General features: G+C 42.8%; 4 protein-coding genes across 4 annotated transcripts; 3 read left to right on the forward strand and 1 right to left on the reverse strand.

Annotated features, from left to right (window-relative positions):
* Positions 1–111: 111 nt before the first annotated feature.
* L201_007229 (uncharacterized protein) lies at positions 112–1,640 on the forward strand (the record flags this gene model as incomplete). Its single annotated transcript, XM_066222940.1, has 6 exons — positions 112–385; positions 552–704; positions 816–903; positions 967–1,020; positions 1,093–1,432; positions 1,503–1,640. The coding sequence occupies 6 exons, from the start codon at positions 112–114 to the stop codon at positions 1,638–1,640; spliced, it is 1,047 nt and encodes a 348-aa protein (XP_066079037.1).
* Positions 1,641–2,215: 575 nt separating this feature from the next.
* Positions 2,216–3,367, forward strand: L201_007230 (uncharacterized protein; the record flags this gene model as incomplete). The annotated part of the gene is made up of 2 exons (XM_066222941.1): positions 2,216–2,518; positions 2,807–3,367. The coding sequence occupies 2 exons, from the start codon at positions 2,216–2,218 to the stop codon at positions 3,365–3,367; spliced, it is 864 nt and encodes a 287-aa protein (XP_066079038.1).
* A 5,048-nt stretch (positions 3,368–8,415) lies between these two features.
* On the reverse strand, positions 8,416–11,277 carry L201_007231 (uncharacterized protein; the record flags this gene model as incomplete). Its single annotated transcript, XM_066222942.1, has 8 exons — positions 8,416–9,160; positions 9,228–9,352; positions 9,424–9,492; positions 9,562–10,118; positions 10,215–10,548; positions 10,626–10,699; positions 10,781–11,020; positions 11,091–11,277. 8 exons carry the CDS (start codon positions 11,275–11,277, stop codon positions 8,416–8,418), a joined length of 2,331 nt encoding a protein of 776 aa, XP_066079039.1.
* A 614-nt stretch (positions 11,278–11,891) lies between these two features.
* On the forward strand, positions 11,892–14,943 carry L201_007232 (uncharacterized protein; the record flags this gene model as incomplete). Its single annotated transcript, XM_066222943.1, has 6 exons — positions 11,892–12,374; positions 12,463–13,510; positions 13,631–14,317; positions 14,391–14,482; positions 14,556–14,653; positions 14,730–14,943. The coding sequence occupies 6 exons, from the start codon at positions 11,892–11,894 to the stop codon at positions 14,941–14,943; spliced, it is 2,622 nt and encodes an 873-aa protein (XP_066079040.1).
* Positions 14,944–15,814: the final 871 nt, after the last annotated feature.

Genomic DNA, 15,814 nt, shown 5'->3' on the forward strand with positions numbered 1-15,814 from the left:
TTCATCTTGTCCATCTCACTTTTTTTTTGGCCCCCAATAGTTTGACCGAGAGCAGTCCTATATCTGCGACACACCTTACAAATCCTCATACAACAGAACACGAAAGAAAAGATGCCTCCTAGACCAATCAAAGAACCAAAATTAGAATCCTTACTTCCACCTATCTTGTCATTATTACCTAATGCCTATTCAGCACATCAAAAATGTTTAACTACAACAGCTAGATTAGTTCATTCCAATCATCATGTGTTAGCAGTAGAAATTTTATTTCAAACAAGTAAAGAATTGTTAAAGATTAATGAAGGTTCAAGTGGTGTTGAATTAGGTGTGAGGATGATTCAGGTTATGAGTGAAGGTGAAATTCAGGTTGATGAGAAATCTAGAGGTAAGTTTCCAATTGTTTACGCCAAAACCTTGTTTATTATCTCAATATCAACATTCCTCTCATCGTGTCCTCAACAACGGAGGTCACTGTTGTTGGAACAGCTACTTGCAATGCTGTATAATAATTAGTCACACACTGATCTCTCATCTTATATCCCATTTTTTAGCTTCGATAACCCAACTTTTAGCTTTAACACCTACATCAGGACCTTGGAGAAAGAAGTTAGCTGATTCAGCTATAAAGTGGTCTCAACAATTTGGAGAATGTCCTACTGGTGATCCGAATTTACATCAATATATCGGTGAATTGTACTACAAAGGTAAGTTAGATTTCAATTCAGCGGGGTAATGCAATTGTATACATTTCGTCTCAATCAAGAGCTCAGATCTGTATACATCGACTAACCATCGTCACTTGTTACCTACCATAGACCGCGCTTTCCCGCTTGCAGAACGACATCTTCTCGCTTCTGGTAAACGAGATGCAGCTCAAACACTGGCGCAAATGATGTTTGAATGGTAAGCTTAGCTTTCACATCTATTTGTTCTTCGACATGACAGCTGACGCCGTTCAATGTTCAGGTCAGAGAAAGGTCAACTTGATCCAGGACCTTATGCTGTACGAGGGACATTGCCGTGAGTGTTGATAATCTCTCTGACGGTCTGATTCAATGACAATGCTCAAACGTGGATATTCGTTATTACCAGATTCCTCGCTCAATCACCTCCATCAATCTTACCAGCCTTAACATTCCTCACTCAATTCCTATCTTTACTATCTTCATCTTCTTATCAATCAAATTTCAACACCACATTACCTTCACAAACATCATATTCATTAAACGAAATTCATTTAACCTCTTCACCAACATTAAACTTCTTACAACTAGCTTTGATTACTGTACAACGTGCTCCTGCTCCTGGTGTAAGTGGTATAACAGCTAGAGGTATGGATGGTGGTATTTCAAAAGAATGGGAAGGTTTATGTAGAAGATATAGTAGAAATTCTGGTACTAATGGTGTTTTGGCTCAAAAAGAAGTACAAGAAGTGAGTTTTTACAAGGTTTGACTCATCAGTCGGGAAACTTGTTCTGGAATTTACTGACTGTTTCCCGTAGGTCCTTATGCAAATTTCAACGGAAGTATTCAAGATACCACCACCAAGAGGTGCAGGTGGTAATGATCTTTTACAGAACCTAATGGGATCGCTCTTTGGCGGAGGTGGAGGTGGTGCAGGCGCCATCGGTACTCGTTAGGAGGCCATCCTCCTCAATCAACGTGTTGAGCAGAACACGATTGGCATTACAGTATGTCAACTGTTTCAAAAATCAAAAAGGAAAGACTGTTAATGGATGATCAAAATGTTTGCGGGCACACGTATGTTCTTAATCGAAAACTCATGCAAACGAATCTTTATGTCATCCCCTCGAACTGCTAACGTATAGCATATTCTCCTTTCACCCTATTATGTCATTCGAGTGCTTGACTTTCTCCTTTATGCTAGAGTATCAGCTTCTCGAACGGATCAAACACGTTTGAATGCAATTGCAACAGCTTCCGACCTTTCATCCCTTTCGGATCCTTTATTGACCATATTTCTGACATCGAAATGGATAAAAATGGATTTGCTAGTATTTGTGGGACTTTCTGACTATATAAATCAGTCTCTTCACCGCAATGTTTTCGTATTTCCTCATTCTTCTTCTTCAACACATCTCATATCTGTTCCTCTTCCCCACAGCACAATCCGCTCAAAATACACTTACCTGAAACCCACTTTTTCCCCTTAATCTAGCTTTACTCGTTGCAATATCTATACTCAGAAGAAACAATGTCATCATCTTCCTCCATGAATGCCTCCAAAGTTGCCACAACTTCTAACGGAGATTCCCAAATGTTGTATACTCCCCCTGCTAAGCCTAGTTTGAAAGGTCGCAACGGAGATGGCGGAGATTCTATTTTCTTACCACCGCCAGCTGTTGAGCTATCTGGGCCCACTTCAGCATCTTCCACATCATCAACTTCACAAAGACAATCTCTTAAAGACAAACTCCATCAAATCATCAAGAACGAGTATGTTCCTGAGAAGGCGGGTCATTTCTTCAATATTATCGAAAGAGCACCTACATTCCCTGTCAATGGTGCTCAAAGCCATTGTAGCGTAATATCTGATGATGATCAATCAGCTGACGGCTCAACTCAACTTGGTGAAATCCCATCTAAGTATAATTCATATGCTGGGGATTACGAACCAAAGGATAACAATGACCCAAGAAATTATTATGATACTAGATTTGACAATCATTCAATGCAAGAACCGAATTATTTTGAGCATGAACTTGATAGCGCTCCGCGATAACAAACCGAAACTCGAGACTCAACCATTGAAAGTCTTTACAATACTAATCAAACTCTGTTTAAGACAAATCAAGCATTGGCCACTACATCAGCTTCTCAACAATGGGAATTTAGGCAAGACCACAATCAAATTAGTCGAGATTTCTTGGAATCTGAATTAGAAAATTCAGCATTAAGACTAGATGTCAGCACATTCGAAGAACAGATCAAAACTTTAGAAACTGAATTGTCTAACCAGATTGAAATATCAAATAGGTTCAAAAGTCGGATTTCCACATTGGAGAATACAAATTCTGTTTTATCTCAACTTAATGAGGAGTCAATTGACAAATCTAATGAAAATTGGATGATAATGAATGATTTACGTCATCAACAAACTTTACAATCAGCTGACATTCATAAATTGAAATCACAGTTGAAAGCTCAACGATCAGCTTTAAATACTTATGGCAATGAATCATTCAAAGATGGAATTGAGTTAACTCAATTATCAAATAGCTTATATTCCGCTCGGAAGGAAATTGATGCTGGAAGAAGATTGATAAAAGACTTGGGCGGTGAAGTCAGGTACTTTCGAGGCGAATCGAGTAGAGAACAATTTGGACATACAGTACATCTCAGATAACGATCAGATTACGTATAGAGCTTCAGATAATCGAGTTGATAAATGCCGTAGTCCCTTTGAGACATGTATAGGTTTTCGATTTTGGCATTTCACCTGATAGATTGTTGTGTACGCAGCTTGCTATAACAAAGAAGATCAAACCGATTGTGCGCTACCTCTGCAAACCAAATACAATTTTGAGCTTCATGACATATGTGATATCCCATCTTTCTATTAAAAAACCTATACATCTAACATCGTAATTAGTCGAAAACCCTCCTCGATTCGCTTCTCCATTCAGGTAATGTGGGTTTTCGTATCATCGATGTCTGACGTATTTATTATCCTTTCATATTTCAAAGCTCAAACATGTTGTCATATGCATCTTTTGTTCATATTACCTTTGATATTCCCCATACCTCAGCGAATCCAGCTCTCTTTATTCGGGACAACAACTATTTCACCTTAAAAGCTGGACCCTCAGGAACCATCAAAGGATGTACGCAGGAGCTAACTTTGCTCAGGAACATGAAAACACACACATAGCACACATACAGTGATGCGTCCTTTGGGTTAGTCACCCATGTTTTTGTAGTATATAGAGTACACGTTTGACATTATATCTCATCTACGGCCATAGAAGGTATAAAACACCGCCTCTCGTCTGCTCGGCGCAGTAAATCACCAGCTAGACTAATTCAAGGTCGCTGATCACGAATATCTGGTCAGAATTGTTGGGGGTGGCCCCCGTCGTCACCAACAACGCCTTCGGCGTCATCAGCAAGAAAATCCATCTTTTCTCAGCAAATTTCAGCAACTTTCAACGCGCTTTCAGCTTCCTTGACCTCAAATCTCCACCAATCTCCACCAAACTTGGTACACAGTCTCTACTATAGCTCTTCTATCCCTCGTAAAAATTCCGTCGCCCTTATCATTATCAGAACCTTCCTCTTCGCCATCACTGAGATTTTAGTAGAGGCCTGTGCGTCAAGTCCGACAAAATATTGATTGTTTACCATCATTCAACGTAGATCATCAATCAACTAAGCGGACAACCTCCACCCTCACCTCCACCTATCTCGTCGGCAACCACCGCTCTTCTACGGCCAGCCGTAGAATCTACGGCTTTCTCATAGTAATACTACGGCCAAGCCGCAGGATCTAAGGCTAATTCTACAGCTCGGCGGGTGCCGCACGAGATACAACATGAGTGAACAACCTCCACCTTACACTTCGCCTGGCTACCTTGCAACTACATCCTCTTCAAATAACAGAAGCACTAGACCTAAGCCTGGGGCAGTATTTGGAGGAAACAGCCAGGAATCACAGCAAAGGCCCAACGACAATGGCAAAGGACCTACAAGGGTGACAAGGAGAACCTCACCACGCCTCCAAGAGCAACAGAATCAGCCTCCTCCTACTAATCCTGCTCTTAGAGGACCTCCAATAATACCTCTCCCGACAACCTGCCCAGCCTGCTCCACCTTCAATGGCAAGGATATCCTACAGCATCTTCGTCGCAGTCACAAGGTACAACACTTCCTCCTCACTGACTTCCCACCAGGTTCGGTTTCCATCTGCCCAAAATGCAACACAGTCACCAAGCCCACCCCAGCTGGGAAATCAGCACATGACAAAGATTGTCCTAGAATACAAGAGGAGAAGAGAGCTATAAGGTCGGGGCAAAGGACAATGGACCAGCTAAGCGCAAAGAAGACTATACCAATCAGAAAGTCGGCATCAACAGGATCTGTTCGCCCAAGCCAGCCAGCAACTTTGACTCCTGTCAGACCAAGCCCTTTAAGATCGACCACCTCTATGAACAGCCCTTATACTCCCTTGGCAACACCAACCGCTCTACCAACACCTCCAGCCCTTCAGACAACCAGAGCTCCCTCACCTGAACCATCACCTAGCACTGCTCAGAGAAGGTTACACCAACCAGCACTACAGCCAGCCCCGGAGCCAATGCAGCAGCCTAGACCAGCCCCAACTGTGTTGCCACCAACCACACAGCACCGCAATCTTAAGGATCTAGTACCCCTTCCTGGTTCAATAAAGCATCTCCATCCCTCACTAGTCCGCCCCTTTGTCGACAAAGCCTCCCAACTTGCAGCAAAATACAATGAAACGCCGACAACAAAAGCACTAATGGATATTCTAGCTCTTGTTAAGGTTGGTCTAGTACCGGAGATGCGCAACGGTTATAAGAATGTAGTAGAACGCCTCGTCGCATACCCCGATGTAGCCTGGCCAGAGGTTAGACCAAAGGAAGGAGGTACAAAGAGTAGCAGAATTAGGTCCAAGGAACTAGTAGAAGCAGGGCTCATTGGCAGAGCGGAGAGGACTCTCAATAGTGAGGCGGAGGTAGCACCGGTAGACGAGAAGGTGGTAGAAAATCTAAGAAAGAAGCACCCAATTGGCCCTTCAAACCCCTTCAACCTGCCTCATAGAGGTCAATCAGTCTCACCAGCTATACCTCTGAGCGACGATATCACCAAAGCTCTAAAATCCTTCTCACCCAGCACATCTCCTGGACCCTCAGGCTGGTCAATCAAGCTCATCAACCTTGCCGTACTGGATCCCCAGTTTGAACTCTTCCTATCCACGCTCACTGCTCAGATAGCAAACGGGGTTGCCACCGGTCAAGAACTACTCTGTGCGGCAAGGCTGACTCCATTGGCTAAACCTGATGGAGGAGTTCGACCCATAGCTGTTGGAGAAATGTTCTATCGCTTAGCAATGAAAGCTATCTTTGCCACCAACTTCGACCCCAGCTCGTTGTCACCTCATCAATTTGGAGTTGGAACCAGAGGTGGTGTAGAGCCTATAGCAAGAGCGGTGCAGTTCTCCTTGGATGATCATCCGGCATTCCCCTACAAATTTGTGGTATCACTGGACGCTTCCAACGCATTCAACACCTCTCAACGGAGGAGAGTTCATACAGCTGTCAATAAGTACGCTCCGTACTTCCAACGAGTAGCTACATGGTCATACAACAACCCAACACCCTTGTACATCCACTCTGATATTGACAACAAGACATACACTCTCTTATCAGCGGAAGGTCAACGACAAGGTGACCCGATGGGCCCGTTCCTCTTCTCAGTAGCTCTCCGGGACAAGATCGAAGAACTCCAACAGCTTCTAGGCGACAACTACCTAGTACTAGCGTACTTAGACGACATCTTTATCTTGGGGATGGATGATAAGGGGTTAGAAACGGCAGTAGGCTTCTTTAGTCGGGAGGATTCGCCACTCACACTTAACGTCAACAAATGCAAGCAATACAGCCTTGAAGAAGTTAAAGAAGGGGGTTTAGAGTTGCTTGGTACCTGTGTTGGATCTCAGACAGCTAGAAGGAGTTTCCTAGAGAAGAAGATAGATGAAGTAGAGCAAGATATCGACCGACTACTCACACTCCCTCGACAACATGCCCTCCTTATCCTTCGCCAATCCACTCAACAAAAGCTGCGACATCTAATGCGATCTTTGTATTCGGATGATCTAGAAGACTTATGGCTGAGGCTAGACGAGGTACTGTGGGGGGGGCTGGATAGGATACGTGGTGTTAGAGCTCCAGCCTCAGCTGCTTTCAGAGATAGAGCCATCAAATCTTTACCGGTCAAGATGGATGGACTTGGCCTTTATTCCCACCAAACCAACGCTCCGTTGGCCTACAAAGCAGCCTCCTCGCTGGCTGTCAAGACACTCTTACCTCTAGTAACAGGCTTAGATGATAAGGTAGAAGTCCTATCCCAAAGTGCCATGTGCTCTGACGCTTCAACAATCCTTTTTAAACAAATAATGTCAGAGTCATCCCTTTCCGATAGAGTCATCATCGCCGAATCATCTTCTCTCTTAGGCAGAAAGTGGTTATCAGCTATCCCGTCAGCCACCAGGTTCACGATACCCGATCCCGCTGTACAAGCCAACCTGTGCTACCGCTCCTTAATTGCAGGATACACAGGAAGATGTAGGAAATGTCACCTAGATAACTCAGTTGGGCATGACGAGTGGTGTGGTGGTAGGAACGATTATCGACTTTCAAGACATGAATCAGTAAAGCACCATTTATCGGCTGGTCTACGCTCAATCCCCTCTTCGGCAGTACATATAGAACCCTTCATTACCAGAGTACGCAACCGGAGGAATGACATCAGGATAGTTATAGATGATTTAGAGCGTCCGTTAGTAGAGGAGGAGTATGATCTCAAGGTAATATCGCTTAGTGCACCAACCCACATGGATGTTATTAAAGCAGGTGGTAGAACGGTGACGGAGAAGGAGGAGATAAGACGTGCAGAGGAAGACGGGAAGTATGTAGAGGAAATCAATAGAAGGATGAAGAAGGTGCTCAAATCTCAAGCCCAGATAAAGGTGACCGCTCTACCAATTGGTGAAAGAGCACCCTTTGTGCCGCTTGTCATTTCCACCGGCGGCTATCAAGAGGAGGGGATGGAGACTAAGCTCAGAGAGTGGAAGGGATGGAGGATGCCAGGGGTATCTTATTCATGGATGCTAGTCAGTGTTTCTGTAGCCCTTGCTAAGGCAAGGGGGAAGACGTTCTTAGGAGCGAGTTCATAGACAATTGTACGCACGGACCGGCTGGTTCTATTTATAGATTTCCTTTGTAGACCGTCCTAATAGAGCTTCATAGTGACATGCATCTAACTCGGCGCAGTTAAGTTGCCTATCGCTCGGTTAGTACCAAGGTGGGGGACCACTTGGGAATTCCGGGTGCTGTAGTTTTTGCGTGAAACCTTTTTGACGAGCTGATCGATATCAGCTACTTGCAGTCAAAACATCAGGGAATCCTGCTGGATTTTTACACATCCTACTCACACAGACATCAATTCAACAGGCAGCCATGAAAGATACTTAAATTCTGCACCAATCATGCAATCCTACAGTTTTACGAAAGATATCTTACTGCTCTTATACAATTTACATGTTTTGATTACGTATATGATCTATATGACACAACTTGTGTTTACTCTAAAAGTAGGCGAAGCCGTTATGACGAGGTCAAGTATCCAATTCATAGTATCTCCAGCACGCGGATCTATTTACGGTGGTAATCCTCCCCAATACCCAGTATCCCAAAGTAATAGATCTAAAGCTTGATCCAATCTAATTTCTAAACCTAAAGGTATATTTGTTGACCATAAATCAAAAGTTGTACTTATCGTGACTGCTTTAAAAGCTCCAGCCACATTACCAGATTTATCGGTATCTTTTTGTGGAATATGTGCCGCCATATCACCAGAAAATTCATAATGCCAATCGAGATAACGAGTAGCCCATAACCATCTAGTAAGTGCTTGATGTTTCTCATTTTCATCTAGATTGCCCCATCGGGTCTTCGACTCATCGAACATGGGTTGATCTATTTTTAGCTGTATTTTCTGTTTCGGTCCTAACTTTACCTGGAATTCTTGCCACATTAGATATAACTGGTCTAGACTATTTTCGTTAGGTTTAGTAATTAAATGAGGATGTGATAATGCATAACCATGTTGAAAACGTCGTTGAGATGTTGGTATTGCATGAATCTGACTCTGAAGGGTGTTGATGACATCTACAGGGGGGTTTGGTTTCTTTGTCTCTTTAGCTAGCTCACGTTGTAGCTTTCCTCTAACAACTTTATTATTGCTGTACATGTCTGGATTATCCGTTGCATCCCGGCGAACACCGCTTTCAGCTTTATGTAATACCTTGAGGTCAACCTTACTTGCGTTAGGTTTTTGTATATTTCCCTGATAACTGGCAGCATCCCATCGCTCTGTAAATCGAGCTGCAATATTCTCGTATCTAAGTGATCCCGTATACATCTATCAGCCAAAGTAATTCTCACCATGGCTAGGGATACTTCACTAACCGAATCATTTGTGTATTTGCAGCCGCAGTACTAAGCATAAGGTTCTCCCATGTCTGAGAGGTTTGAATGTTCATATTCACAGTAGGTCCAAGTCCTCCCATCGCGAAACCAGATCGATGTGCCCACTAAATCAGAATTTGGAATATGTGAGCTTTCTAGTTGAGGTCTCATATCCGAGGTAACACAGACAACTCACTTCGGCAGGCCTATATCGCTTGTCAGTTTCTTCCCATTTATCCATACCTGCCCATACATTAGCCGCAGCCTACCGATAATAAGAATCAGTGATCCATCCTCGACTATAGATTGATCATGGACGAGAAACGCCAATCACCAGATTGGGAGAGACATTTCTCATGATTGCAGTTTGCTGTTTCCACCTTTTTTGACCGCATGCTGCATGATATTTGCCTTCAGTGACACAAGTTACTGTCTCCTCATCTTCTATCAAATCTATATTCGACAGAATTTCCGGACCTATTTTGAATACATCGGTACCCGTTTGGATTATTCGAGCTCTCAATTTCGCTTCGTCTTCAGGTAAGTTTACAGGATCCTTTGTGAGTCTGTCGTAATCCTTTTTCGTGAGGTATAATCGATACAAGTCCATAGGGTGTTTATCCCAGAACGTAAAACCGTTTGAAGTCAACTTGGGGTCCGAACCTGCTATGTAGACACCATCATATTCTAAATGTGGGACAGGGGCAGCTACTATTGTTCGTTTGAACTCATCTAACCAAGATTCCAAATCCCTTTTGTTGTCCTTCAACCATGTAGCTATACCTGCTTCCACTTTGAACTTGATGTTGATACCACCTACGAATGAATCTTTGATAAATCGAGCGGCTATTATACCGTATTTTCCGTCTCCTCCTCTCGGCTTGATCAGATCTATGTATCAAAGCAAGAAATGTACCGTGCATTTCATTAGTCGATCTGGAACCTTTCCAGGGGAACTTTAGATGAGGTAAAAGGGTATGAACGTACCGTAATACTTATTAATTTGACTTAAATTGAGCTTATTTGTGTCCAATTTGCCGTTGCTTTTCCTCTTTTTAGGTACCTCCACAATCCAACCCTTTATAGGATCTGACATTAACTTTCCCTTATGATCCCACACTTCTATGTGACCTGGTTCTTGACGTCGATCGATTTGACATAGCTCTTTAGCTTCTTTCGAACCATCCAATCGATTTATTAAATCACTCATTTTCACAAAATACCACGAGTTTGATTTCTTCCCGATGTGCGCATAGTGTTCATCCACGGGTCCTCCCACTCGGACCCACTTCTTGACACAACGGTTTGCAGGACCTTTTGTCTATATAAGTCACAAACAGAAATAGAACGAGTTTTGTCAACTATGTTGTACTAACCAACTTTATGACTACAACTCACTCTGGGTGTAAGCGGGATTTTTTGTGTTTTGGGAGTTGATGTGACAAGCACAAACGCGGTTTGATCTTCATCCGCTATCGATAATGTATATTCGTCAATCAGCTTCTCAAATCCTCTACGGTATCACACGACTGAATGATATTTTCGGGACTGACCTATAGCTTTTTCATCGATGAGCTTTATATCTCTACCTCGCAGAAGCGGGTTCACTGGGTCTTCAACTTCCACCTGCTGAACAGATTTAGGTTCAGATCCACTCGCAAATTGCATCTTTCGAAGCAAATCTTCGACATTCTTGCTGATAGGGCGGGGAATAATTTGTTCCGGTAACGGTTGACCTCGCAAACCGAGTTGATAAGCTAAAGAGTTTACGAATTGCTGTTGGCCGAAAGACACTGAACAGATATTCGCTCAGTTCGATGCAGTACAATTTGAAAGGCATAGTAGAATGACAGTTCTGCTCACCCAATTGACGCGATTGCTGAAGGGAAGCTGCTAGCTGAAGATTGCCCGTCTGAAGGTTGTTCAGGCCGTCCAGATTACCCACCAAAACGTATTGATTGCCTTGTACTGGAGCATAGAGGTTTCCCTGTTCTTCGGCAGTGTATGGAACGAAAAATGAACCATTATTGGGATTATACCCGTTGTTCATGATTGGGTGTGAAGATGAACGCTGTTGTTGTAATCAAAAGGTGTATGCGCGAGGTTCATTATGTTTTCAACGAAATTCATGAATAATCAATATGATTAAGTTATATATACAGAGTATATCTTTGTATCTGTGTCTCAGGTGACAAAATAACTGGTGGATAGAGGATTGTTAAAATGAAACGGGGAAAATGGGGATCAAAGCGATTTTTGATGGCTTAAACTGGAATCCGGACATGGTAGGGCTGAACCCGTGCCTTTGAATGTGACATGGTCATATGATACTGTACAAGTGCTGTAGCACCTGTAGCACACCACTTACTTACAGTATGGATATACTGTTTAAGGTTAAAGTTGTACCTGCACAGGTACCATCTGATCTGCACCACACCGCAAAGCACACGGGCACGCGAAGAGGAACCGAACAAGTTCACAGTTTCTTATCTATATCTCAATACAAGATGCAAGAACCCGGATGCATTTCCATGATAGAAGATAGCACTCTCAGAAATGTTACTCCCACTTTTCATGAAAAAAGGTATCCTCTTCGCACAATTCTTTTGAACCTCTGACAACATTGACGTCCAATATCCAATCAATAACTCAAACCCACGTATCATGTCCAAAGCTATCCTTTACGACACCAAAGCAACCAGTTCTAAGCGTTTCCTGGAAGATGCAGATATCGCTGATCATCACGAAACCAACGGGGGTAGAAGGTCAGACAAACGTTTGAAGTCTACTATTCGATTACAAGGTATCACAATCAATGAGGAGGGGAAACAGGATGATCAGAAGCTGGATGAATGTATATCGGATCCAGTCATTACCAAGGATACAGTGATTGTCGCTCCCAAAGGTGGATTTCCTAGATTTGTACAAACCAGCAAATTTCATCTTTTCGGTATCAAGGAGATTCCTGTGACTCTTTACAATATACATCCTGAAGATGGTTACCTGTATGAGTTATGGTTCGAACAGCCAGCTTTGTTTCAAGCAGTTCAGTCGGAGAAAAAGCTATGTCTAGGACGCATGGTAGGTTATTTAGAAGGCACACCAATAGGAGCTATTGAGTTGGGTAATGTTAATATCGTCCGTCAAGTACGTACAGCATCTTATGTACAATACATCCTACACCTGACACCGCAGAGATATATCTCACACTGACGGTCTGCTATATAACTCATAGAACGTTCCTATCGATACATCTTGTCCTTTAGGGTTGACAATCAAAGGATCTATCTCAGTTGGTCCTTCTCATGCAGAACTACATACTCTTCTATCCGACCTTTTAGGTGTGAAACAACCTCGTCTAGACCTCCTCTGTAATCTTCCAAGTTTATCAAGCTGGAAAGAACCTTTATCACCTTCAACCTTTTCATTTTCAGCTGCATTGCCGGACATCAAAGCGAAGGTGATACCTTCTATTACCATCACTTCCATTGGACTAACAGTTCACTCATATCCGGGTTTCATACTCGATAGGAAGACCAAGAAATTGGTCCCCAAGAGGTTATTCACCTACATGGCAGCTGGTACTCTCAGCTTAGATTGGTCATTTGGTGGAGCGCTCAGCAATCCTATCCAAACTTCATATATACTGCAAAAAAACCAATCTCAATATCGACTTTCCGCGACTTCGCATATAGATTGGGAAAACGCTTTTGGTGTAAAAGGATTAACACTTCGAAATGTTGGTTTCAATGGTCAACTTAGCACAGAAATAGGATGGAAATTTGTGATATTAGGGTTAGGTTGCGAACTATCAATCGCCGATACAACAGTAAATGTTTATGGAAACTTTTCATTCGATGGCTACTTCAGTATCAACTTCGAGATGGAAAACTTGACTTGGGAAACGATTAGAGCAATACATAAACATTTCAACCCTGATGCCAGTTCATTAGAAATACCTGATATGGCTCTCAAAGTAGAAAGAGTGGCTATTTCTGTGTCAAAAGAACCCCGTTCTTGGCCAAGTATAACATTCGAGATGATCAATCTCAAGTTTGGCGATTATCCTGGCTCATCTGCTATTCTTGCTTTGGGTCCCGAAGGTGGTAAACTCGATGTTGAAGTCAAAGATGGAGAGTTGACTATTCGAGAAGTAACGATATCAGAAGCTCACTTAATACTTGAAATCAAATGTGACGATAGTTCCTTTCAGAAAGTTATAACCGGTCAAAAGAGAGGAGCTGGTAAAAGAGCTTTGGTAAAAGCAAATAAGGTTCAGACCGGTAAGGTGAAGAAGACCTAGAGTGTATCTGCCAGTGGTAAATTTAGTTGGGATGGTCTGTATATCGATGTTGGAGCTAGATTATACACACACGAAGAAGATTCTGATATACATTATACAGTATGGGGTAATTTAGACACAGTTGAAGGCGGATTCAACCTTGGAAAACATATCCCTGGATTGGAAAATAGTGTACTAAGCGATATTGTTATACACAGCGCCAGGATTGTAGTCGCCTCAAGATACGATGACCATTCTATATTGAAGCTTGCAGAAGGTCAAACCTTGGTTGAAGGTATTCAGGTGTTGATCGATATAGGAGAATGTAATTCACTTAGAAAAGTATTAAAATCAGAGACTCTGGGTATTTCACTATTCCTCGCCTGGAGATGGGACGCTCCAGGTAATATTATAGCTTCAATACAAACGAGAAATCTAACGCCAATAAAACTCGGCGATAATTTCCGTACAGGAGATTTAGCGCTGAAATTAATGGTCGGAACTGCTGCACTCACTCTTCAATTTGAAGCTTCGGCTTGGTGGAAACCACAAGACAACGAAAAAGAGCTGCAACTAACACTCATCGCTGGGATTACAATGGAAGGACTTAAAATTGGTGGTACTCTGCTAGGTTACTGGAACAATCCTTTCGGTTTATGCGAGAGACTCATTTTAGGCCCAAACTTGACTCTCATTCTGGTAATCTCATTTGCTGGAGGTCTTCCAACCGATTTTACATTTCTAGGCGGAGCGATGATTGGGGAAACGAAGGGCCATTTAGTAATCAGAGCTGATGTTGATCCCAGAAGTGAGCTTGTTGTTCCGACATACGTATTGTATACGCTGGTCACTAATTTGATGATATATGTCTTTCATTGTAGAAAACGTCTATTCAGTTCAATGTTCCGATCTTGTCCTTTCACAGGCTCTGCAGCTTATGGTCCCACCTGAATCGGATCTGGCCAAGAACATGGTGAGTCGCACAAGACTCGCTAAGTATAGTCTACCGAGACCGCCACAACTCACTCATAGCTGTCTCGAGATAGCCGGATGATATCTTCACGTTCAACCAAGTACATCTCTATGTTTGTCCATTCGGTACGATAATTGAAGAGACCGTCTACAAGCAGGGCTTCACTTTCAGGTGAGCTCAGTCTTAGGTGCCTCGACGGCACACGCTGTTCTTCAGCTGATATGCCGTTCTCATTGACAAACACCAGTTGTGATGCCCTCATATGGGGCAAAAAAGGGCGAGTTTGCGTTGAAATCTCCACTTCAGCATTCTGTGTGGAAGGGGAATTTGAGAAATTCAATATTGGACCGTACGAAATCTCGGGAACACAGGGTCCGAACATAAAATTTGGACTGGCCATAACGCAAGAAAACCAAATTGGATATATTGATGGCAGGATCATCGGACCGGGTGCTCTGTGAGTGACTGAGCTTTTTCATGTGTGGTCAGTACGTAAGGCTTACGATACAGTCTTATCCCATTCATTCCTGATAAGCGCAAGTGTTCATGGTAATTTCAGGATGCATCCGTTCGCAATTGATTTCACCTTTGTATTGAAAGTAGTAGATCGATTTGATTTAGAAGTAACCTTGATGCCGCTTGCAGACACGACCAACGGGACAGTTATAACACCAGGTAAAACACTTAAAAGCGGATACCAACTTCTTGCAAGTTTCTATGAGGACCACCGGGATGATACTCGTCAGCCCGTCGTGGTAGGAATGGAGGGGAGATTAGTGGAAACTACCAAATTGAAGGTGGATTTTTTCCCCAATTGGCTGATGTCTTTTCTCCAGCCTGGTGTTCAAAGGTTCCTTGACACTTTGCGTATCATCAGTATCGAGATTCAACTAAAGATAGAACCAGGAATCTCAGCTTTAGATTGTAAAGCACAGATGCAAGTTTTTCTCGGTAATGAATTCCGTAAATTTGACCTACAATTCCGAGTGGACGACAGTTTCACAAATTTTGTCTTACTGATAATAGAGAAGTGAGTTGATTCACCGAGCATATTTAAGGATTTATAGGCTGACCTTTTCGTCGGTTGTTCCTGTTCATAGGGTGATGAAAGAGTTTGTCGAAGAGATCAACAAAGTGTTGAACATCTGGAAAAATAAGATCAAGAGCCTGTTCTCGAGTTGGGATGGAGACTTTGGCTCTGAAGTTAACGAAGAACCAACTGAAGAGATGTTGAGACTTGCAGCGGCGATATTCAGAGATAACGATGACGTAATGGTATATCTAATGGATTAATTCTGAAGGAGTCGTAAATATGTGCTGTGTATGTATCAA

Source organism: Kwoniella dendrophila, chromosome 10, assembly GCF_036810415.1.
Source record: "Kwoniella dendrophila CBS 6074 chromosome 10, complete sequence".
NCBI classification, from domain to species: Eukaryota; Fungi; Basidiomycota; class Tremellomycetes; order Tremellales; family Cryptococcaceae; genus Kwoniella; species Kwoniella dendrophila.